This window comes from Brassica napus, chromosome A8, assembly GCF_020379485.1.
Source record: "Brassica napus cultivar Da-Ae chromosome A8, Da-Ae, whole genome shotgun sequence".
Classification (NCBI taxonomy): domain Eukaryota; kingdom Viridiplantae; phylum Streptophyta; class Magnoliopsida; order Brassicales; family Brassicaceae; genus Brassica; species Brassica napus.
This window is the reverse complement of record NC_063441.1, coordinates 22,583,577-22,606,068: the sequence shown is the minus strand read 5'-3', so window position 1 is coordinate 22,606,068 and position 22,492 is coordinate 22,583,577. Positions and strand designations below refer to the sequence as shown.

At 37.1% G+C, this 22,492-nt stretch overlaps 7 protein-coding genes and 1 non-coding gene across 9 annotated transcripts; 6 read left to right on the top strand and 2 right to left on the bottom strand.

Annotated features, from left to right (window-relative positions):
* The first annotated feature begins 345 nt into the window (after positions 1-345).
* Positions 346-936, top strand: LOC106365692 (uncharacterized protein At1g05835). Its single transcript, XM_013805163.3, has 2 exons — positions 346-491; positions 566-936. Exons 1-2 carry the CDS (start codon positions 431-433, stop codon positions 886-888), a joined length of 384 nt encoding a protein of 127 aa, XP_013660617.2. The 5' UTR covers positions 346-430; the 3' UTR covers positions 889-936.
* Positions 937-1,080: 144 nt separating this feature from the next.
* Positions 1,081-4,488, bottom strand: LOC106365690 (chitinase-like protein 1). Its single transcript, XM_013805161.3, has 4 exons — positions 4,287-4,488; positions 3,219-3,636; positions 1,857-2,016; positions 1,081-1,778 (listed from the first exon to the last, which is right to left on the bottom strand). The coding sequence occupies exons 2-4, from the start codon at positions 3,604-3,606 to the stop codon at positions 1,361-1,363; spliced, it is 966 nt and encodes a 321-aa protein (XP_013660615.2). The 5' UTR covers positions 3,607-3,636; positions 4,287-4,488; the 3' UTR covers positions 1,081-1,360.
* A 213-nt stretch (positions 4,489-4,701) lies between these two features.
* On the top strand, positions 4,702-6,297 carry LOC106365694 (INO80 complex subunit D). Its single transcript, XM_013805166.3, has 2 exons — positions 4,702-5,324; positions 5,760-6,297. Exons 1-2 carry the CDS (start codon positions 4,762-4,764, stop codon positions 6,022-6,024), a joined length of 828 nt encoding a protein of 275 aa, XP_013660620.2. The 5' UTR covers positions 4,702-4,761; the 3' UTR covers positions 6,025-6,297.
* A 152-nt stretch (positions 6,298-6,449) lies between these two features.
* Positions 6,450-10,746, top strand: LOC125577195 (probable E3 ubiquitin-protein ligase ARI5). The gene is made up of 15 exons (XM_048738317.1): positions 6,450-6,892; positions 7,233-7,357; positions 7,575-7,689; positions 7,770-7,860; positions 8,051-8,223; positions 8,305-8,409; positions 8,506-8,594; positions 8,679-8,786; positions 8,887-8,977; positions 9,071-9,160; positions 9,504-9,551; positions 9,806-9,877; positions 9,955-10,048; positions 10,148-10,274; positions 10,353-10,746. Exons 1-15 carry the CDS (start codon positions 6,725-6,727, stop codon positions 10,513-10,515), a joined length of 1,659 nt encoding a protein of 552 aa, XP_048594274.1. The 5' UTR covers positions 6,450-6,724; the 3' UTR covers positions 10,516-10,746.
* Positions 10,747-12,442: 1,696 nt separating this feature from the next.
* On the top strand, positions 12,443-14,212 carry LOC106363932. The gene has a single exon (XM_013803589.3). It carries the CDS (start codon positions 12,799-12,801, stop codon positions 14,113-14,115), a length of 1,317 nt encoding a protein of 438 aa, XP_013659043.2. The 5' UTR covers positions 12,443-12,798; the 3' UTR covers positions 14,116-14,212.
* Positions 14,213-14,362: 150 nt separating this feature from the next.
* LOC125577192 (protein SEMI-ROLLED LEAF 2-like) lies at positions 14,363-19,575 on the bottom strand. 2 transcript variants are annotated; one of them, XM_048738311.1, is made up of 20 exons: positions 19,339-19,575; positions 19,094-19,257; positions 18,719-18,793; positions 18,526-18,641; positions 18,327-18,441; positions 18,125-18,253; positions 18,006-18,053; positions 17,832-17,932; positions 17,558-17,754; positions 17,198-17,490; positions 16,974-17,123; positions 16,635-16,874; positions 16,403-16,552; positions 16,248-16,323; positions 16,038-16,165; positions 15,789-15,959; positions 15,380-15,520; positions 15,168-15,302; positions 14,884-15,087; positions 14,363-14,795 (listed from the first exon to the last, which is right to left on the bottom strand). In XM_048738311.1, exons 2-20 carry the CDS (start codon positions 19,229-19,231, stop codon positions 14,637-14,639), a joined length of 2,766 nt encoding a protein of 921 aa, XP_048594268.1. In that variant the 5' UTR covers positions 19,232-19,257; positions 19,339-19,575; the 3' UTR covers positions 14,363-14,636. The 2 variants fall into 2 exon arrangements, with proteins under 2 accessions (XP_048594268.1, XP_048594269.1); XM_048738312.1 differs by having other exon boundaries at positions 17,198-17,487.
* Positions 19,576-19,780: 205 nt separating this feature from the next.
* On the top strand, positions 19,781-19,852 carry TRNAT-UGU. The gene has a single exon. It is a non-coding gene; the product is annotated as a tRNA-Thr (tRNA).
* Positions 19,853-21,528: 1,676 nt separating this feature from the next.
* On the top strand, positions 21,529-22,217 carry LOC125577194 (calmodulin-like protein 7). The gene has a single exon (XM_048738315.1). It carries the CDS (start codon positions 21,693-21,695, stop codon positions 22,146-22,148), a length of 456 nt encoding a protein of 151 aa, XP_048594272.1. The 5' UTR covers positions 21,529-21,692; the 3' UTR covers positions 22,149-22,217.
* Positions 22,218-22,492: the final 275 nt, after the last annotated feature.

Sequence of the window (22,492 nt, the reverse complement as noted above, 5' to 3'; positions counted from 1 at the left end):
GTTATAATCAAGCTTGCATTTCTTGAACTCTTCTGAACATTTTATTGATTTAGCGTCAAACTCCAAAAACACATGTAAAAAAAGAAAAATATGAATTATTTGTTGAATGATGATGATGATGGACTTTTTATATTTAAGCGAATGATGATGATGATATAAGAGAGCTTTCAAAGATTATATAGACAAGGAATTAAGATTTGAGTCAGACGTAAAGGGTGAATAGTTTTCTTGAGTCTGACACACAACACGTGAAGAAAGAAGTCCTTTGGTATTGTGCTAACTTTTATTTCCCACCTTTATTTGGTTCTCTGTGCATGTGACCATTATTGGACGTATCTCTTGACTCATTCCTTCACATTTCATACACATACACACTGTGTGTATTTATACTCAATAGTTCTGTAGTTCTTATGTCTCTACTTGTGTCCAAATGTCAATCTCTCTCAAGTTCCTTCTTTGGTCATCTCTTGCTCTCTTGCTTCTTCAAACAGGTAACTTCATAACTTCTTGGATTGTAACCATATATATACAGACACATGTGAATGGTGGATGTATGTGTGTGTAGGTTTTGGAGAAAAGTGTGACAGCAAAAGCAGCGAACCAACGGTGAGACAGACGCAGGTGAAGTTGGGAGAAGGAAAGAAGTTCAGAGTTGAGGTGATGAACAAATGTCCAATGTGTCCTATCATCAACCTCCGTCTGAAATGTCAAGGCTTCCCTCAGTCTCTTGTGGACCCTACGCTCCTCCGTGTCCTCTCCTCTTCCGCCGGGAACTGCGTGGTTAACGACGGTTTACCGTTGAGTCCAATGGAGACTCTCTCTTTCAACTACTCTAGCTCAAACCAGTTTGCTCTGAGTCCTCTTTCTTGGTCTTTTCAGTGCGAGTGAATCATCAATAAAATATTTAAAATCAATAAGAATAAATCTCTTTGTTCAGACCACCTTTTTTACCAATTGAGCTTTTAGCAATATGTTGAATCTCTGTGCAAAAGAGAAGCTATAAGTTGTCTCTTACTATAAAAGCTATAAAGATGGTAGTGGTGAGAGATGATCTTATCCTCCACCAAGAACACAGGAGACTCCATTAGAAACCAAACTTTATATAACAAACGAATAGAAACATCATTCGCAACACACATTAATGTCTCCTTGCTTTCTCTATTTTTACACACATTCGGCAAATATCATAATTGAATATGGTTATTACATACATGAAAAATATAAAATTTCGTTTGCATAAGTTCTACAGACAAAAAAGCACACGCAAGCAATTTCACTTATTACATAACACTTGTCGAGTTAAAGCAAGAGTGACTTGAGAACAACGGCAATAGGAGGAAGTATGAGTAGTGTTGGAGACTTACGAGGAAGAGGAGGTAGGTGCAGTTGAAGGGTTAAATGCCTTCTGCTCAGCGCAACTGAGCTCCTCGTTAGGCCCCGCGTCTTCTCTTCCAATACCCAAAAGATCAAGGAAGTACAGGTAGTGCGAGACAATGTTGTTCATCGGCTCAATATCACCTTGACCACACGTGTACTCTCCATACAAGACGTTCATGGTGGTACCAAAAGTGGGGCCACGTTTGGACAACGTATCGTTCTTCGTCGGTTTCCAGTTTCCGACAAAGATATCGTGAGCTGAAGGCTGAGCCTTCTTGATCGGTGTCATCCATCTCCAGATTGCAGCTTGGAAGGCAAGCGTGGCGTTCTGCTCGATGTACTCGGGGTGGTTCAAGAGATCAGCCTTGAGGGCTTCACCAGCTGCACCGTAGTTGAAGTTCCTTTGTACACACACAAGTGACATTCTTTTGAGTACACATAAGAATGTGAGTTTGATATAGAGAGGAGAAATGCATTACCAGTAAATGGGTAAGGCGCCACGTCCGTAGTATTCAGCTCCAGGGCTGCAAGGGTACTTGAACTTCCAGGTCTCGTCACAGTAAGATTGGCTTGGGCTCATCTCCCTGTTGTAGCACAGACCCCAAGCTAAAGGCCCTCCTGTTGCCACTCCGTAGCCACCTGTATAAGACAAGACAGTAACAACTCATGCTAATGCAAAAGCTGCTTATAACATAGAAACCACAAAGTCTATGTCTTGGTTGTGTTAAAAACCGGATTTGAGTTAAACCGGAAAATCCGGTTTTTGACCGGCAAAACCCGCTAAAACCGGTGAACCGATTTAATATTAAAACCCGATTTTCTCGAATTCAAGTTTAAAAACTAAAAATGCAATTTAAAAAAAATTCATAAAAATTCATATTGTTTTTAATATATATCTAAATATATTAGTTTTCATTATAGTTTTATATTATGATTTTTAGATTTTAACCATGATATAAAGTTTTCTTAAAAATAATTTTATAGTTATACTTTAAAATGTAAAACCCGGTTGAACCGGTCCATTGACTCAGCTACATTGACCGCCGGTCCGGTTTTCAAAACATTGACTGTAATCAATAGGGGTGGGCACTTCGGTTATTTTATCGGTTCGGTTCGAGTTCGGTTCGGTTTGGTTGGTTTGGTTCTAGAATTTTTCCAGCTGAAGTAAACCATAGTTAGTTTGGTTTGGATCGATTTCGGTTCGGCTATGTTCAGTTCGGTTTATATTCGGTTTGGTTTGTATTCGATTCGGTTTGTATTTCGGTTCAGTTCGGTTTAATCGGATTTCTCTTAGTTTATTTATTATACAAGAAATCATGTTTCAATACACAAATGTATGGTTGTCATGAAATACTTTGTGTTGGACATAATCAAAAATTAAGTATGTAAATTAAATTCAATTTAATTAGACTTGGTTTAGGTTTTAATTTTAAGGTTTAAAAGTATACGCTATTGAAAAGAAATTAACATGGAAATTATGTGGGCTTAATGACGAATATTACAAAAGTTAGACGAAGTGTCATGGAAATCAAATTATATTAGGATTTCCTTTGTGCAAAAGGAAACTGTGTGGGCTTAATCTTAGGATTTTAATATCTTGATATTATTAATAACTTTAATTTAAATAACTATAAAAACACTTTGGTTTATCGGTTCGGTTCGGTTTAAACCGAACTGAACTGAACCATTCGGGTTAGAAAAATCTCAACTGAAAGATTTGAAATAGACTTTGGTTTGGTTTGAATCGATTCTGGTTCGGTCGGTTCGGTTCGATCGGTTCGGTTCAGTTTTTTTGCCCACCCCTAGTAATCAAGGCATTAAGAGTATGGAAGAAAACTCACAGGACGTTTTGCTGGCGACATGACCAAGGAACGCAGCCATTTCTTTCTGTCCCATAAGCTTTCCACCAGTGGTACCAAACCCAAGAGGCTCGTAGAGAGCAGCAGCGGTGATGAAAGACTGGTAGTCCCAGAAACCAACAGCATGAGCCACAGGGGTGTTTCTTTTGGCAAAGAGCTGCTCAAACTGATACACCTGAAAGTAATCTGAGATCGTCTCGTTACAGCAGTACTCAGACCACCAGACGCATTCCCATCCTTGCGTGCACACCTTCTTTCCCTTCACTTTCTTCACTTTAATCGTTTTGTCTTCCCCATTAGCAACCAAAGCAAGGGTTGATACAGCAAGCAGAACTAGAATAAAGACTGACGCGCTACGGATCGTCACCATAGCTTTTATAACTATGGAGCAAAGTATCAGCTACAAGATCATACAAAAAGATTATAAGACTAGTTTCTTGTTTGAATTGTCTGATAAAATTTTAAAACTTTTAATTTCATTCTTCCTAACAAGCAAATATTACTCCTGAACACATATTAAATTCTGACCATATATAAAAAATATATGAGCAAGTGTCAGCTACAAGATCATATAAAAAAAGAATTCGACAGGCTTTTTGTTTGAATTGTCTTAAAAATAGAAACTTTTTTTTTCTATTCTTCCTAGCAAGCAAGTGTTACTCATGAACATGCTATAAAGAAATGGACTTCAACGTCTTATTCACCAGTAGATAACACATTTTAAACTCTAACCATAGGCTGAACAATAAGTATGAGAACTTGCTAAAACCAAACACATTAAATCGAATTAAACCTCGAAAATATTACAATCAGCAAATGTAGAATTTAATCAGCAACTTGGATAAGATAAATTAACAGATATAATACAAAATTGGAAAAGGATGATGCACAAGATTAGAATCTCAAGTGTAGAGCTTGTGAAGAATTCAAAATGTGAATGTTGATCAGAGATTTTATCAGAATCACGAAACCAATAATGAATCAGCTACACAGAGTCAAGATTAGCTGTGATTATAATTACACAAAGTACTTAAGAGTAATAGCGCTTACTTGTAATGCCGATAAGCTAGATCTAGAGAGACCGATGAGCTTCAACGGGGGACAATAACTAGTTTTTTTTTTTCTTGCTTCGTTGTCGTGAAATTGAGAGATTCCTCAAGCGTAAGGAGACGAAGGATTAAACTAAAGCTGGTGACGGATCAGCAGTCTCTATCAACCGTTGGATTAGAGTGTAAGCAACGGTGTAGATCACGTTTGGTGAGACAGGCTGGTGGGTGTTCTGGGCCCTACTTAAGTGAAGTGGCACCTTCCCACCGACAGCTGACCTGTCAATTTCTCCGCCTCTGGTTTAACCAAACCAAACCAATTCTTAATTTTCAATTCGATCTATTGGGTTATTCTATACGGCCCAATGGGCTTATAAGACAGGCCTTTCCGTGAATGTTATAAGGACATATCAATAGGCGGCGGGTTCATCCCCTCTCTCTCTCTCCTCCTCCAGACTTTCTCTCTCATCGCCGTGAGAATGGCTTCTACTTCAAAGCAAAATCCTTCATCTTCAAAACCTCCAAGGCACCCGTTCACCATCGCTTCCTCCCTCCCCACGAAAGCTTCTGTATCAGAAGAATCCCAATTTCGAAACCCTAGCACAAGCCTCTCACCGATCACGATGTCACCGGAGGATCAAATCCTCAAACACTCCACTCATCTAACACGACCTGAGCTTCTCCGCCGACGATCGCACAACCTGAAGCAGCTAGCTAAATGCTACAGAGACCATTACTGGGCCCTGATGGAGGATCTCAAGGCCCAGCACAGAGAGTATTACTGGAAGTACGGTGTTAGTCCTTTCAAAGAGGAGAATCATCATCATCGCCACCAAAACAAGAGACGTAAGGTTGATGATGGGGATGAAGTTGGTGGTGCCGTTGAAGGTAGCGGAGACAACAACGATGGTGACGTTAACTGTGTGGCTTGTGGTAATGGATGCAAGTCAAAGGCTATGCCGCTCACGAACTACTGTCCGCTTCATATCCTGTCGGATAAAAAACAGAAGCTTTACACTTCTTGCACTTTCGTCAGTAAAAAGTTAGTTCACAACAAGTTCGCTGCTTTTTTTTTATTTACAGTTACTTCTCTTAGCTAGTTTGTGATGCTGTGGAACACAATTGGTTCATACTGGTTTTGTCTGAATTTAAAAGTAACTTGCTTTGGTCTGAGTGTAATGGGCAAAGAAACCGTAATTTCCAATTAAGGACTTGAGTATTGTCTCCATTTTGCTATAGAGATAGGGTTAGGAACTGAAAGTAACTTGCTTTGGTTTTTGAGTGTAATGGAACTGACTGTTGTCTCCTTCTGTCTCTTTTGATGTAGTTAGGATTCTGTTGAAGTTCTAACTTTATATAGACCATCTTTGTTATTACATTAGCTGAAATTTTGTGTGTTTGATGTGCAATTACCATGTGATGAATACTTAACCAGCTATTAGTCTAACTCGTTGTTGTTATATTTTGGTATGTGCAGAGCTCAGTCGAAAGCAATAACGTGTCCAAAGCCAACACTCGCGTCGACACTTCCCGCCTTGTGTAATGCGCATTTCCAGAAAGCGCAGAAGGATGTTGCTAAGGCTTTGAAAGATGCTGGCTATAATGCTTCTTCAACGAATAGGCCTCCACCTAAACTCCACGACATTGTAGCTGCGTTTGTGCATCATATTCAAGCAAAGAGAAAAGTTGTACGGAGAGATGGGAATCTAAAAAGCTTTGTCAAAGAAGAAAGTACAAGCTAATAAATGGACAAGAGTTAAAAAAAGTGCAGAGAAATAGTTTGTTTCCACGATTGTGCAAAAATGGAAGGTGAGATAAATGTCTCCTAGTTTGTCGATAGAGATAGATACTGCAATCAAGTATGCATCATCATGAAGAAAGCTGGTTTTGTAGTGCAAGTCTTTGGCTACCCTGGAGATGTTGTAGATGTTTCTTTTTTTCTTTGTTAATCTTTAGCAAAGCAGTGTCTTGTGGTATTCATTCTATTGTTGCCGTTAATGTAGTTCTTAATTACAGTCTCTTCTTGTCTAAAGACAAAACATAAATACCCAAAAACATTAGAAACTATGTTCTTTTCCTACAAAAATGTTAAGAAAAAACACGATTACGTTAAGACAGAACTAATACAATAAAGTATCAACGAATGTCAACATTTTAAAAGGAAAAAGATTACATTTTTACTACTTGAATCAATCAACTGAAGCCGAGAGTGGTACAAGTCTTAATCTGAATCGCGGACACAGCGATTTCAGAATCTTACCTAAAATTTCCTCTGATCAAACTTTCCTTTACAAGATTCTCTCTCCTATCTTATAAAGCAGGAACCTTTCTTTCTTTTGTTAACGAAACCTCAAACCCTAGCTTGAGCAGCTACAAAGGGAAATAAAGGGTTTGGTCTGATTCCTATAAAGCTCAAGCCTTTAGGGAGAATTATCGCTGATCATGGATTCCGAGGATGATCTGCTCAATGCCCACGACATGGAATCTGGAGAGGAGGATGACTTTTACAGCGGCGAGACCGATGATTACAGCGAGGGTGGTGAGCCCGATTACGGGTTCGTGGAGGAAGACGTGGACGACTCTGTGATGATCGCATCGCATCGATCTCAGGTGGGTTTGTGTTGAGGAAGAAAAGACATTTTATAGATTGTTTTTGGGTTTTGTTCTGTTTAGGGTAATTGAATCTCTTTATTTGATTACTCCATTTGATAGTAAAGTTTGCAACTTGTTACCGTTTTGAGCTTAGGTTGGTGTCTAGTCTTAGATTCGAGGTATTGATGGAAATGTGTAGCTATTGATTGTTGTCTTTGTGTAATAGCTTGATGGAAGAAGTGTAGTGGTTGTTAGATTCTTTATGTATCGACTCTCCTGGTTCCATGCTCATTGTTTAATGCATGACTGATTGGTTTCTATCTGTTATATTTTTTGTTGTAATGATGCTGTCTTCTAGGTAAACTATGTTGTTCTCAAGGAAGAAGATATCCGCAGGCATCAGAAGGATGATATTGGACAAGTTTCCATGGTACTCTCCATAAGCGAGGTTGAAGCAAGCGTTTTGCTCCTTCACTATCACTGGTATAATCCCCTTGACATGTAACCAAATGATTTTGTTATCAATCTGTCTCTTTCCTATATATATATGTCATCTTGTTGTTCCTCAAAATAATTGTTTCAAAACGAATTTTTTGTCTTCTAAGAGATTTTTTTTTTAATATTTGCTTACTATAAATGGACTCTATTAGGTTGTTTAAGAATATATATATTAATGTACATGCCTCCTGCGTCATTTTAGGAGTGTTAGTAAAGTTCATGATGAATGGTTTGCGGATGAGGAGAGGGTTCGTAAAACTGTTGGCATATTGGATGCACCTGTGATTGTGATTCCAACCCCTGATGATGGTGGAGAAGTAATTCCTTTTCTGATTATTTTCTCTATATATTTCTTGCTTGGTAACTCAACGTTTCACTGACGCATTTGATGTTTTAGCTTACATGTGGAATATGCTTTGAAACCTTTCCTCCTGAAGAAATTCTATCGGTTGCATGTGGTCATCCTTTCTGCTGTACATGCTGGACTGGTAAGTCATATTCGTATAATCCTTGTGGATGCTTGCATCTGGTTTGTGATTTTATCTTATTGTTATCTAGTTTGCATTTCAATTATCAAAGGTGTTTGCCTATAAATTTAATTGTTTAAGTTTCTTTTTTTTTTTCTGCTATAACATTTCTTTTCTTATACATTTTCTCTTATACTGTACACTTCTGTAGGTTATATCAGTACAACCATAAATGGTGGCCCAGGATGCTTGATGCTAAAGTGTCCCGAGCCTTCTTGTCCTGCTGCTGTCGGTCAAGATATGTTCGAAAAATTGGCTTCCAAGGAAGACAAGGAGAAGTATTATAGATATTTTATTAGGTCTTATGTTGAAGACAACAGAAAGGTAAGACAGTCTAAGATAGCATTTGCCTATGATATAGCGCTCGTCTTGTTTTAATGTCGCTCTTTTTTTTTTCTGCTTTAGATGAAATGGTGTCCCGCCCCAGGATGTGAGCATGCAATTGATTTTGCTGCTGGGACTGGTAGTTATGATGTGTCCTGCTTGTGTTCGCATAGCTTTTGTTGGAATGTGAGTTCTTGGTGACTACTATTCTGCTTTCCCTTTACTACATTTAATAATTATAATAACTTATCTGTGGAACTGTGTTAAATCTGAAATTTCCAGTGCACTGAAGAGGCTCACCGCCCTGTGGACTGTGACACAGTTGCACAGTGGATACGCAAGAACAGCGCTGAATCGGAAAATATGAATTGGTATTATCCATGTTCTTGCTTCCTTAATCTTTTGTTTATTTCTACCGTACATCTTTGCATGAATATGTTTTTCCTCATACTCAGGATACTTGCCAATTCAAAGCCTTGTCCAAAGTGTAAGCGGCCGATTGAAAAGAATCATGGATGCATGCACATGACATGCACACCACCTTGTAAATATGAATTTTGTTGGTAAAGCTTTATCCCTATCTCTTGTTTCTCTCTGATATCTTTTGGATTTGATCTTGTGATGAGAGTGCTAATGAATGTGTATCTTCATATGAATATTTAGGCTATGCCTTAATGCATGGACAGATCACGGGGAAAGAACTGGTGGTTTTTATGCCTGCAACAAGTATGAGGCGGGTAAACAAGAAGGACGGGTAGGGACCTCTTGTCTACTTCTTTGATAATTTTATTGTGGTATTTTCTTTAATACTTTTTTGGTATTGATATCAATTGAATTTTGTTTTTAGTATGATGAGGCTGAAAAGCGGCGAGAGATGGCAAAAAATTCGCTAGAGAGATACACTCATTATTATGAACGTTGGGCAAGCAATCAAACAGTATGTACAAATCTTTTTATATTTCTTATGCCTTGAAGACACTTGAAAGCTTGAAGTGTTTCTTTACATTCTATTTGTATTGCTGTTTGGAAGAACCATAGCAATGGCATTATAATGAGCTTGACATGAACTTGGATTTTCAATTTGCTTTTTCCTGTTTGTGAGCCTTGGCTTTTGTGGACATTGAAAATGTGAACCATGTGAAGGGTGTGGTTGAGAAACTATTTTGTAGTGTAGTCTATTTACTACACTGCTTCTAAGACATTATTTTCTACCGTATGTTAAGAGGTTTCTCGCATTCCAATCATATATATATATTTACTTTTCTTGTGTGATTTGGCAGTCGAGGCAAAAAGCTATGGTGGATCTGGAGAAAGCAAGATCGGAGAAGGTAAGAAGAATTGTTGTTACTGTCATTATTCAATTTTGTTTCCATGTTAATCTTTTATCTATGGAATGATACTTAGGGAGAATGATATTCCCTTTGTTATTATTTGCAACACTAATCTGTATTTAAATTCTAAATAGGGACTGTATTGTTGATTTTGTGGTGTGCTTATACATGTGGCATGTTATGAAGAGTTTTGAACGTAAGAGAATGTTTAAAGCAGTTTCTCACATGCTGTTGTCTCATTGTTTTGCTAGATTGAGAAGCTTAGTGACATACATGGCACACCAGAATCTCAGCTCAAGTGCATCACAGAGGCGTGGCTTCAGGTCAGCACAGCTAAAAATATTTAAATAATTATGAGATTAATGTACAACAACATCTCTTCAATGTATACCTTTTACAGATCATTGAATGCAGACGGGTACTGAAATGGACATATGCATATGGGTACTATCTACCTGATCACGATAAGAAACAGTTTTTTGAGTATCTGCAAGGTCAGAATCCTCATCTTGTTGATTTGTTTTCTGGAAAAGCTTAGTTGTGTCAGCTAAGCCCTTGAAGTTTAAAATTTTTCTCTTGTTGATTTTGATCAGGGGAGGCTGAGTCAGGTTTGGAGAGGCTCCACAAATGCGTAGAGAAGGAACTGGAGGTGTTTCTAGTTGCTGAAGGCCCTTCAGATGACTTCAATCATTTCCGGACAAAGTTAACCGGTTTGACCAGGTAACTGTCCCTCTCTGGTGCATCTGCGTTAAGACACTGTGATAGGTTTGGCTGAAACTTGTGTTGTGTATTTAACAGCATAACGAAAACCTACTTTGAGAATCTGGTGAAAGCTCTGGAGAATGGTCTTGCTGATGTGGATACGCAAGGGGCTAGCAGCAAATCAACAAACTCTAAATCTAGCAAGACAAATGGGGGTGGGAAAGGTAAAGGAAGCTCCAAGAGTCCAGCAAAAACCTAGACGGAAACTGAGGTCTCTCGGGTTTCAGTTACAAATTTACAATCCCTCTACTAGAATTTGCCATGCTCTTTCAAAGCACACCGGATTGTTCTGTAGTTGTAAAAAAGTTATTTGATAAAAGTCATAATATAGACATAATTAATGTTCAGATTGGTGTGTACTTTTTTTTTAACTTGCAACACGCACACAATAAAAAAACAAATATATAAAATTTAATCTTAAACGCTTTTACTTAAATCTCGCATATTCTCTACTCTTATATAAATAAAACAATTCTGATTTTGTTTTTATGTTTCTCTTTCAATTTTAAAATTTTATGGTAATGCATACTGTAGAGATTTTAGAGTCCATCCGCTTAAAATATCTTAAATTTTAAAATTTTGATATCTTACAAAAGATTAGTTTTTGATTTCAAATTACTAATTGAATGACACCCCTTAAAATTTTAAAATTTAATAGATTACAAAACATTAATAATTGATTTAAATTCACTTATTGAATAACACCTTAAAACTCTTTGCCACAAATATATTGTTATTACAATAACTAGAGATTTTTTCCGCGCTTCGCGCGGATTGTGTCTTATAAATTTATTTTATTTATAATATTATTTGTCGGTTTGTTTCTTTTACATTAATTTTTTGTTTTTCCAATGTTAGTTTTTCTTAATTTAAATTTATATGTTTATAGTTTTTCTTTTTTCTGGTTGTAGATGGAGAATTATATTTTTTATTGATGGTTTTTGTATGTGACATAAACTTTTTGAAATTTTAAAATAATGTTATATATAGTACAATTAACACATTAAAGAAGAGAAACATATTTAAGCACATTTTATACAGGTTTTATATACATAATTTTAAACATTATATATGTATATATTATAAGTTTGAAACATGTAAATGCTTTCTAAAGTTAAATACTTGTTCTGAGTTTACATAACTTATCGAAAGTTTTATCTTTTTTAAATTTAAATCACAGAAAAAAATCAAAAAGTCAGTATAGATGAGTTTTCTTGGGCTTTTAAATCAACACTGAAAATTTACATGAATCATATAACAACAGTTTTATAAACAACTCGATAAAATTTGACCGAGCCAAAGATTTTCACACAATATGTTCTTTCTTCTTCAAATTGCGAAGAGCCTATAGGCACAAGAAAAAAATCATAATTTTTGTTTTCACTTATATAACATTTTTTTTCCTTTATACACGAAATTTATTACACTGCTATAATCAATTGAAAACTCTATTCATATAAGATTCACATCTATGCATTTTGACAAAGAAGAATTTTAGCCATCTTTAGTTTCGGAATGAATCAACTTCAGTCATATACACTATATTTTCTCTATGATTCAAACCTTACAATTTTAATATATGTGCAGATTTCCATGTGAAAAAACACGCACGCCATCTATCGTTCAACCTATTACTTTTTCCAAAGTAAACACTATAATCCTCGTTTGGTTAGCTCCACAAACTAATCTCTTTGGATCAGTGTAACCTTTCAGAAAATGATAATCTTAACATCTTACAAAAAAAACAACAAATATTGACTTATTTATATGAATATATATTATTTTAAATCATTATAGTGGACGAAGAAAGCACCATAATTTGTACAACAAATTTTCTTAGATTCACTTCTTCATATTCACCATTATACCATTTTAATTACATAATTTTATATGAGCTTCTTCACCTTTTCCGGTTATTTTCTCTTTATTTATAACTACAATATAAAGTTATAAACTATATATATATTATAAATTAATAATTTATTTACTCTTAAAGTAACGATTAAAAATAGAACATAATTCAATATAGATATATGATTCTATTAATAAATTGACAGTTACAAATTTGAAATTTTTAGAAATATCAAAAGTTTTATATTAGTTAATTATCTTCTAAATGACATTTATTTTTAATTCTTTTTGGATGAGAATATTTTGGCTGAGGTGGATAGTCTCAAAAGCCTTGAATTTAGTCCCTTTTATATAGTAGGATTGAAGATTTGGCTCTTTTACAAAATGCTGACATGTTAGCCTAACATTGGTCAACGCAACCTACTAACAAAGGTCATAAGATAACAACGTTCTGTCCAATAACCTACTTACATCAAAATTAATATTTATAGAAAAATATTTGCTAATAAAGCGCGAAGGATTTAATGCAAGGGTCAACTATGTATCTTGTGTGTTTTCTCTAGAGCCACAACTCGTTGACTCCTTCAGATCCTCCAACAAGTTAGTGGTTAGTGTGTCATTATCTTCAACGATGATCCTCTCCAACATGTACTCCTCAACCTATAGCAGTCTTTGTGACTTCCTGAAACTTCTCTTCTCCTGTTCCTTTTTTCAAGGATCATCAATGGCTTTCACCGATGAGAAAGATGGGTCCAAAGGCTTTGTGAAGAGAGTGGCTTCATCTTTCTCCATGAGTAAGAAGAAAAAGAATGCAACAAGTACAGGAGGAGGAAACAATGAACCCAAGTTGCTTCCAAGGTCGAAATCAACAGGTTCTACTAACTATGAATCCATGAAGTTAACTTCAGCAAAGAAGATTCAAGATGCTACAATCAAAACAAGGACCAAACCATCATCACCAAGACGGGAAAAGATTGATGATCGTGGTGGTGGTAGGACTAACAAGAGCTTTGGCAAATGGAGAAGCTTTGATGATAGTGATTCTATATGGCTGTCTTCAGATTGTGCATCTCCTACTTCTCTTCTTGAGGAGCGGAGGCTATCCGTTGCGTTTCGTTTCTCGGTTGATGATAGTGTAGTCTCTTGGTTATCAAACCTTGCAAATTCTCTGAATCATCAAGATGCAGCTTCGGTTAAAGTCCGTTGTAGCATCCCAAGGAGCAGCAAGGAGAGTGCAGACAAGAAAGTCAGCTTCTCACAACTTGAATCAGAGAAGCCTTCTTCGCCTCATGAGAGAATAAGTGCAGAGGTGTTGGAATCTAAGAGCGTTACTAAAGTTGATGAGCCGCTTTTCTGGCCGTATGAGCAGAGATTTGACTGGACACCAGAGGATATCTTGAAGCATTTCTCAATGTCGCCTCGGAGAAAGAAGCTACTGAACGCCAAAATGTCTTCAGGTAACTCCTCCCCAAGATCCATGAGAGCACAACTTCTCCAGGCAAGAAAAGTAGATCTCAAAGACGGGTGTAAGAAAAAGCTCGTGTTCAATGGTCCTGTAACAAACACATCCAAGAAGATTCCAGAGCTTAAAAGAACAATCAGCAACAAGAAAAATGAGAGCAGCAACAAGAACGAGCCCATCAGGAACTGCGTGAAGAGGAACAAGAGTTTGCCATCAAGGTTGAGAAAATCAAGCAAACCATCATGTTCAAAGGTTGTACCTATAGAAGCTGCTGAAGAAGTGATTATTGCGGAAGAGCGAGCCAAAGCTGAAATAACAACTAGAAAGCTGATTAACCGCAGAAGCAAGACAATGTTGGAAGATGATTTTGCATTTTTGAATGATTTCTCAATTGAAAAAGCGGTGGGGCTTGGCGAGTTTAAGGGTAGAGAGGGTATAGATTCAGAGTTTAACTCTGACACTTTCTTGTTTGATGATTCTCTCTGAAACTAAGAGAGAATATATTTTGGTCCTGATTATATCATTGGCTCTTTAAGATCAAATTCTCATGGAGTATAAAACAACCATCGAGTGTGATAAGTCTTGAGAGTTCAAGAGCTTTGTAGCCTGTTTTTGTTAATGTAATAATGGAGGAAATGTGTGGAATATAGATTGAGATTATGATTAAAAAGCCCAAGAAAACATAAAGTAATCAGAAGGATTTCTTGTAAAGTTGAACTTGCACCTTTATATCTTCTACTAATATTCTCCATCAAACTACTTTTGACTCATTTATTCCATTTGTCACATACAAAATCCAAGCTCAGAACAAACCAGACGCAAACATTGAGTGGTCAATTATAGTTCTGGATCCTAAACTACCACAATCATAGTAGCTTCCAGAAAGAGCCAAGAATGTGACTAAAGAATATATGAAGCAGAAGACCACACTTGATCATATTATATTATACTATGCCTTGTGTGTGTGTGTGTGTGTCTATATATGTATATACCTTCTATGCATGGTTTTAACATCCGGCTGCTTTCAAAAATTCATCGTAGGGGCTTGAAGGAGGTAGCCGAAACGAATTTTGTTCCACTCCGTGTGAGCAGGATGCGAGCTGGCCTTGAGGTTGGACTTGTGACACAGTGAGTGCCTTCTGATCATCTTCATTAGCTTCTTCTGTCTACAACACACAAAATAAATACCAAAAAGTTGTTGACGGGAGGATAATTAATGTCAACAGAACAGAGAACAAACTCTCTCTCTCTCACCTCCTTGAGAAGAAAGACTTCCTCCTCTTCAGCGTCTTCAGGGAATGTTATAGCTTTGGTTGCTTCGGGTTTGAAACTTTTAAGAACCGACATCTTTTGCTGCTTACCCGTCATAAGAGCTTCACACTGATTCATCATCTGGTCATAAGGTACAGGAAGCGAGGAAACAGGAAGACTTGCAACTTGCCGAGCAGTTTCTGACACCTACACATCACCAATGAAAAAAGGATCACAGAGGAGGAGGCCAATAGATATTAATATGTACTTGAGTATATGTATATTACCGATTCTAACAACTCGTTCACACTCAGAACATCTACAGGGTTAGTGTTTGTGGACAACGTTGTTGTGTAGCCAGACTGACTCCCACTAGCCCCAGGAGAAATTCCTTCGAATGCTACTATTGCTGGAAGCTCAACCTGAATGACCAATCAACACAGCTGCAGTAAGGAACTGACTGACTCCTGAAGTGAGTTTTTAATGAAAGTCATAATACCTCTTCAAAAGCTGGAAGTTCTATTTGATTAAGAGGAGAATCAGATCCAGCTGTATCCATGAACAATGGTGCAACAAGAGGGTGTGCATCATCTCGGCAAAAATCTGAGTTAACTTCCTTTCTCATATTTGATTGCTCCTCCTAAGAGCATTACACATGAAAACATTTTCATAAAAAATGTGAAGATTATTGCAAAAAGATGTTCGGAATGCTCAAGAGACTTTTGGACACACTGACCAAACACAGCATTATGACAATATCTTCACTGCTAAAAGACTAGGAACTAAACTCATGGTTTCTTTATATTCAACAAAGCTTTATCTGCTGATTAAACACAACTTCCACCAAAGAATAATAAAACTAAAATGAATGGATGCACCATTTTATTCATTTTAAACTAGGTAAGTACCTCGGATAATGTCGGAAACTTCGATGTAAAATGATTGATGACGATTTCCTTCATGCGACTATCATTTGTGACAATCACTGAAGAGTTGAGAGCATCACTATCATCTGTCTCAGATCCAGAACATACAGCACGAAGTCTGATATCTCCTTCCAGCACAAGACAAGGATCAACCTATTCAAGAATCAAGACATGACGCAAGAGATATAGAAAAACGGAAACAAATAGATAACTATTTTAACAAAGGCTAACCATTTGTGCAGTTAAAGATTCTTTGACTATTGGAATTAGCTCAGGAATATTGGAGATCTTGGCACTAAAAATGAGCAAATATGATGCAAACGTGAAGATTGATCTTCTACGAGACAGCTGCAAACCTCCTTCAGAATCATATACCAGAAACATATGTCAGATCTAATTTCTAAATGGACGCAAAAGCAATAATCACAGTCTTGAATTTACCATTTGGATTCAATGAGAAATTTCGAAGAGAGAATGCTAGCTGAAAACACCACACCAGAGCCATGTGCTTTGATCTCTGCCATTTGCAATCACTAAATCAGATATAATTTTACAAAAACACAATGTTGTAAGATCATTTTGATGCTTCGACTAACCTTTGCTAGTGAAAACAAAGTAGTGGTACTATACGTGCCGGCCATAGCCTCAAAATTCGCAGGAGTATTCTCGGTAGAAGTTGCTTGGATCCATAGGGATGAAAGGAGCATATTCACTTGATTACTACTGAGTCTGAGTGAACATAACGACTGTAAAATCATGAAATCACACTATAGTCAGCTCACTATCAAATGAAATAATAAAAGTGCCAATTTATATCAAATTTCATACCTTAATACCACCATCTACATCCTTTAAGCTACTCAAGGATGTGTGGTTTACATCTTTATACTGATCACTGTTTAAGGATTCCTCAACAGCATCTGAGGTTTCCTTATGTTGGTCTGACCAAGGCAAACGAAGAGTTCCAAGAAGCAGAACTGAGAATATATTGTGTGCCACAACTCTAGTTTCACAATCTGTGTGTGACATCGCAAGGAGCAGTTGGTGAAACAAGGCATCTGGAAACACCTGGGGACAGACCACAGCAAGTCCGTTAAGACAGTACAATTACTGCAACAGTCAAATAAAAAAGACGAAAGTTGAAGTAAAAAAAAAAATCTAACTTACTTTCTTGTGGTAAGTAACATTTGGGACCACTGATATTATATATGCAGCACGGAGAATAGCTGATGCTGTGGTCCTAGCAACCAATACATTAGTGGATATCGTCTCAAGAACCACCGCCAACATATCAAGAATAGGCCCTGCATCCCCAACCTTAAACCAAAACAAAAGAAAAAATTGAACAGTTATGGTCTTCGGGGATTGTGTATGAAAACAGTCCAACTAACCTTATTTGAGAGCTCCGCAATGCAATTTTCTAACGCATGCTGAAGCTCAGAGTTCTGCTTCGTTTCATCAGCAGAGAGATCCGATTCAGCTGCATTTTGCAGGCACTTCCGCAAATGCTTAATCAACTCAGCTATTACAGCAGTCATCGCTCCTGAAGCTCCCTGCTTAGCATGCACCACAAGGCATGTGGCTACCTTAACCATGTTAACTTGAATACCTTGTTGCTTCGTCACATTCTTATGATCCAAGTGCTTGATCAAAGAAGATACCAACACATGACAGTTCCCTCCTGCTTTAAACACTTCATTTAGTCAGTTAAAAATCCGGAAAGGCAGTAATTAAATATCATCTCAGGCCACCTGATTCTTCCAGACGAGACTGCAGAAACAGTAGAACAGAAGAGGCGACGCTCTTCTGTGGAGACCAGTAATCACCACTGTCGAAAGCACTCAAAAGCGGTTCCAGAACACGACGAACAGTTGTAGTTTCCTTTGCTAACTTGGCTATATTGCAGAGGCAAACCATAGACCAGTATGAAGCGCTCTTCGAATTCTCCCTGGATTGATTAAACTAATAAATCAAATACCAAATACATGATTTGCACTTCCAGTGAAAGAAAGTGACAAGCCTTACATGTTCTTTTCCAAGTTATAGTCAGTCACAGGATTAAGTTCGTTGGTATCTTCTTGACCCATCTCCAAATCCATATAATTCTCCAGAATCACAGAAATAATCTAATTCAAGATGAAAAAAGGGTTAATAATCTAACTATATGACTGACAAAAAGTTAAGTAACCAATGACTTACCATATCCAAGTCCATTGATAGTTGTGAATGCTCACCAATGAAAGATACCTACCAATAACTAGTGATTAGTAACATATTGCACATATCCATTTTTATAGGATATTTTAATAAACAATCACCATGATTGCCAAAGCCTGCATTGCTGCAGAACGTAATCGGAGTAATCTTTCATCATCCCCCATTTCTTGAGCAAGTTGACAAAGTTTTGGGATTAGACCTTCTAAGTTGAACATGTGTGAGTTCTCAGTCTGTTTATATAGACAAATGTGTTACCATCACAAGTATGTAACCATGATGCTTAAAATTATTGATCAAATGTACCTGTAAGGTTATGAAGTCAACAAGGGTAAAGCAACCCAAGATCTGGACTTCAACATCTTTTGTTTGTTCCAAAAGAGTGGGAACAATGCTTAGCAAACTACACGAAAATAAAGGCCTACACACAAACTAGTTCTTTTAAGTAACCAGAGTATGTGAAAGCCACGTTTTATTCATGAAGAAGAAAGTAATACTAACTTACATCTGCTCCTTACATGATGAAAGCAATTTCTTGTAAATGCATAAGACGACTTTAACTGATCCGATGTTCCCGTTTCGCAATTCTCTGTAGCATTTGTGCTCAAGGTACTCATTGATCTGTCAAAGAAAGCGAGGACTACAGACGTAAGAATAAAAAAATTTAAATTAAAACAAGAAAAGAAAATGCAAAACACCTTTGGGATTCGTAAAGGATTCCTTGACGCATACTCACAAAGCTTGCCTATTTTTCTATCATTCGGCTCAGCATCCTGCCATATCACAACATGGAACAAAAACATGTTGAAATTTTCAAAACACTAATGTTAAAAATGATTTTGCTAATACTAAATATAATACTCTTACAGCCTAAGTTAATAATAATCAACGAGTACTATAAACATTCAACAAGACAAGTACCAAAAACTGGAATCTCTTTAAATAATCACTGTACAGAAACGTAAAGAAGAAGAAAAATACACTTAAAGAATCTAAATGATCTTCACTAGTACCAAAAATAAAATAAAAATTGATACTTTAACAAAGATTAATTGATATAAAAGAGTAGACACCTGATTACGAGGGAAAATATCGGCGAGCATTTGCTTGTAGCGTTTAACGGGATGCCTAGACCTAACCCTCAAGGAAGGACAACAGAAGAAACAGATGTTACCACAGGCGGGCAAGACCCGCCTCGACATAACCCCCATTGTCCTCTTCTTCTTCTTCTTCTTCCCTGAATGCAATTCCCATTTGAGTTAAAAACTAGAAACCAAAAGAAAGAACAATGAACACCGAAGTAAACAGGGAATTGTACCCCGAGATCGCAACCCGGAGCACCCTGAGGGCTGAGACGAGAGACGAGAGCCGAGAGAGGCAGCTGGGGGCGGAAGGAAAATGTAATCCCGCTAGCCCTTCTCTTCTCAGAGGTGGCTTCTCTCTTCTCTCGTCTTTTATTTTCATTATTAAAAAAACAAAACTCTTTTTAAACTTCTCATTCTCTGTCTTTCCGCCATTAATGTCGGAAAGTTTCCAGTCTGAGACACTTTACTTAAATACCCTTTGTAACATCTTGTCTGGATAAGGAAGGCAAACAGAGCTTATTTAATCCGGGCCAGGCGATATTACGGTCTTAATTTTGAAGATATAACTTTGGGCCTCACGTATCGGCCCATATAAATCAAATACCGCACAACTGGTGTTTGATGTCGATCGATGTGTTGTGAACTAAACCGATAATTATTGAAATGACCAACAAAGCCCGTATAGCTCAGTGGTAGAGCGTCAGTCTTGTAAACTGAAGGTCCGTAGTTCGATCCTGCGTGTGGGCACCTTTTTTACTTCATGGTTTAAAATTATCCTTTTTGTGTTTCCTGAATAAAATTGAAACATATCCAAGTGAAAACAATATGCAACTTATTTCCATTTAGATCGATTTTTGGATTCTTTGATCAAAACAAAATATTTCTTGATACTTTCCTTTGATCATCTGGCGCACACAGTTAGGCGACTTACCCATAGTGGTTCACCACTTCATTGGGTTTTAGTTTTAGTTTTTTTTCTGTTAGCTGTCTTTTCTTCAAGAAACTATTTATCAAAACGACTTACAATTTAATATAGTAAACAACAACTTTCGCCCTAATTAGTAAATTAATTGTTTGACCATTGATGAAATAGGTGTATTTGGACCCTGATGAGGACCTCAAGTCAGTAGCTGGACCACCAACTCATGTGATTCAACCATACAACCTACATTGGAGCCAGCAGCGACATAGGTGCATTCAAAGAAGGATATATTTGCAACCATGAGGATTTTGAACGTGAAACCACTTGCTATAGATTCTCAACTCAACCAGAGCACGCGGCGAATTGGTCTCATACAAAGAGGAGTAATGGTTTATGAGATATGCCAGTTACAAGTCATACTATCTACACTGCATCCGAACTGGTTCTATTTAAGGAAAGTAATTCTTTGCTAAAGGAGTGTGCAACTCAAACTCACCTGTGGAAAGCAGTAGATCATTCATTACATATAAGACCACTTGTAGAGTTGTCACCGTGCACCAAACCTCACTGGATCAGTCAGATTCTTCACCATCTCAACTTGTCATTTTTGGAGCCGATTTGCTTTAAATCCCAATGGCTTTATTCCTTCAGTCTTGCAAATCATTTGGCTATTTGTTTCATAAACCAGAAGCTACCAAAGGCTCCTAGGATCTTCCCGAAGTTGTCCAGATACAAGCAGCATCGTTTGGCAGAGATTCTTTCATATTTTGTCATTTAAAGCCTAACGGCTAGTTTTCTTATTTACTACAAGTTTTCTGTTTTTGTTTAGCTTTCTAAGCTCATTAGATATCACATTGTAAGGCACGAGACTTTTACCTAAGAAATAATAAACTTTTCAGTTTATTTTCTTCAAAGTCTTTGTGTCCTATTAAAGTCATCGTACTCCATATTTGCCAACCATTTACAATCTAGCGTATATATACAGCATTTTGGCTATACTCATGGCTAAATCACTGAGATTCGAAAAAGTGAATCCCATGGTTTGTGTCCTATTTTAAGATACATTATGGCTATATATTTTCTAACTAACAGGTTGACATGTTGTAACCTGAAATCATAACATAAAATGGCAATTGCATTGTACATGCATAGAGACATGAGTCGACTAAAACTCAGGAAATCTGAACACATTACATCTCCCACGATAAGGCAAAAAGAGAATAAAATTATAATAAAAATACACAAATCTATTAGATTACTATATTATTTGAAAGTTGAACCACATATGTTCCTTGCTTTAATTGCCTGGTAAAATCAAATCAAATTAATTAATTAATTTCCACTATAAAATCAAAACTATATTATATCTGATTCAGAAAGTAAGAGAGCTGTATCCATTAAAAACCCTCCAAAATTTTCTCTCAACCAATAATAATATCAACCAAAAAGACAAATCCCTCCCTAATTTTGGCTTACTAATATATCTCTTTGCACCTCTCTGACTTTTTAAACTTCCTCCTACATTTCTGAATCGTCTTCTCTTCTCAATCTCCAAGAAGCCATGAAAGGGTAAAAAGGATCTTCCCGGAAAACCCTTTCTCAGCTTCTCGGAGCCCTCACCATTCTCCTTTCTTGCTCCACACGAAACCCTACAATATCAAAGACATGGACCCAACAGAGCTCAAACGCGTGTTCCAAATGTTCGACAAGAACGGTGACGGTTCCATCACGAACAAAGAGCTGAGCGAGACGCTGAGAACCCTCGGGATCTACATCCCCGACAAGGAGCTGACGCAAATGATCGAGAAGATAGACGTGAACGGCGACGGGTGCGTGGACATAGACGAGTTCAAGGAGCTTTACAAGACGATCATGGAAGGGGAAGAGGAAGAAGAAGAGGACATGAAGGAAGCGTTCAACGTGTTTGATCAGAACGGAGATGGGTTTATAACGGTGGATGAGTTGAAGGCGGTTTTGTCATCCTTGGGGCTCAAGCAAGGGAAGACGTTGGATGATTGTAAGAAGATGATTATGCAAGTGGATGGAGATGGTGATGGTAGAGTTAATTTCAAGGAGTTTAGACAAATGATGAAAGGTGGTGGTTTTAGCGCTTTGGGCTAATGTTTTTCTTTTCATTATTGTGTTTCTTTCTTCTTCTTGATTTAATTATATTGTTTTAGGAATGAAAAACACAACAGAAAAAAAAAACAAATGTTCTCTATTGTTTCTTCCGGCATTATAGCATTGTCTTCGGAATATGTTACCGTAATGAAAATGTGTAACAATGTGGATCAAAAGACATTTGGTTGTGCTTTTTTCTTCTTTTTTTTTATCAAATTTTGGTTGTGCTTTAATATTAAGAAAACCACAACAAAAATATTATGGCGATTAATAGGCATGCAGAATTGCCTTTAAAACACGATTCCACAAAATTTTTTGATAATCAACAAAAAAAGTGAAGAAAA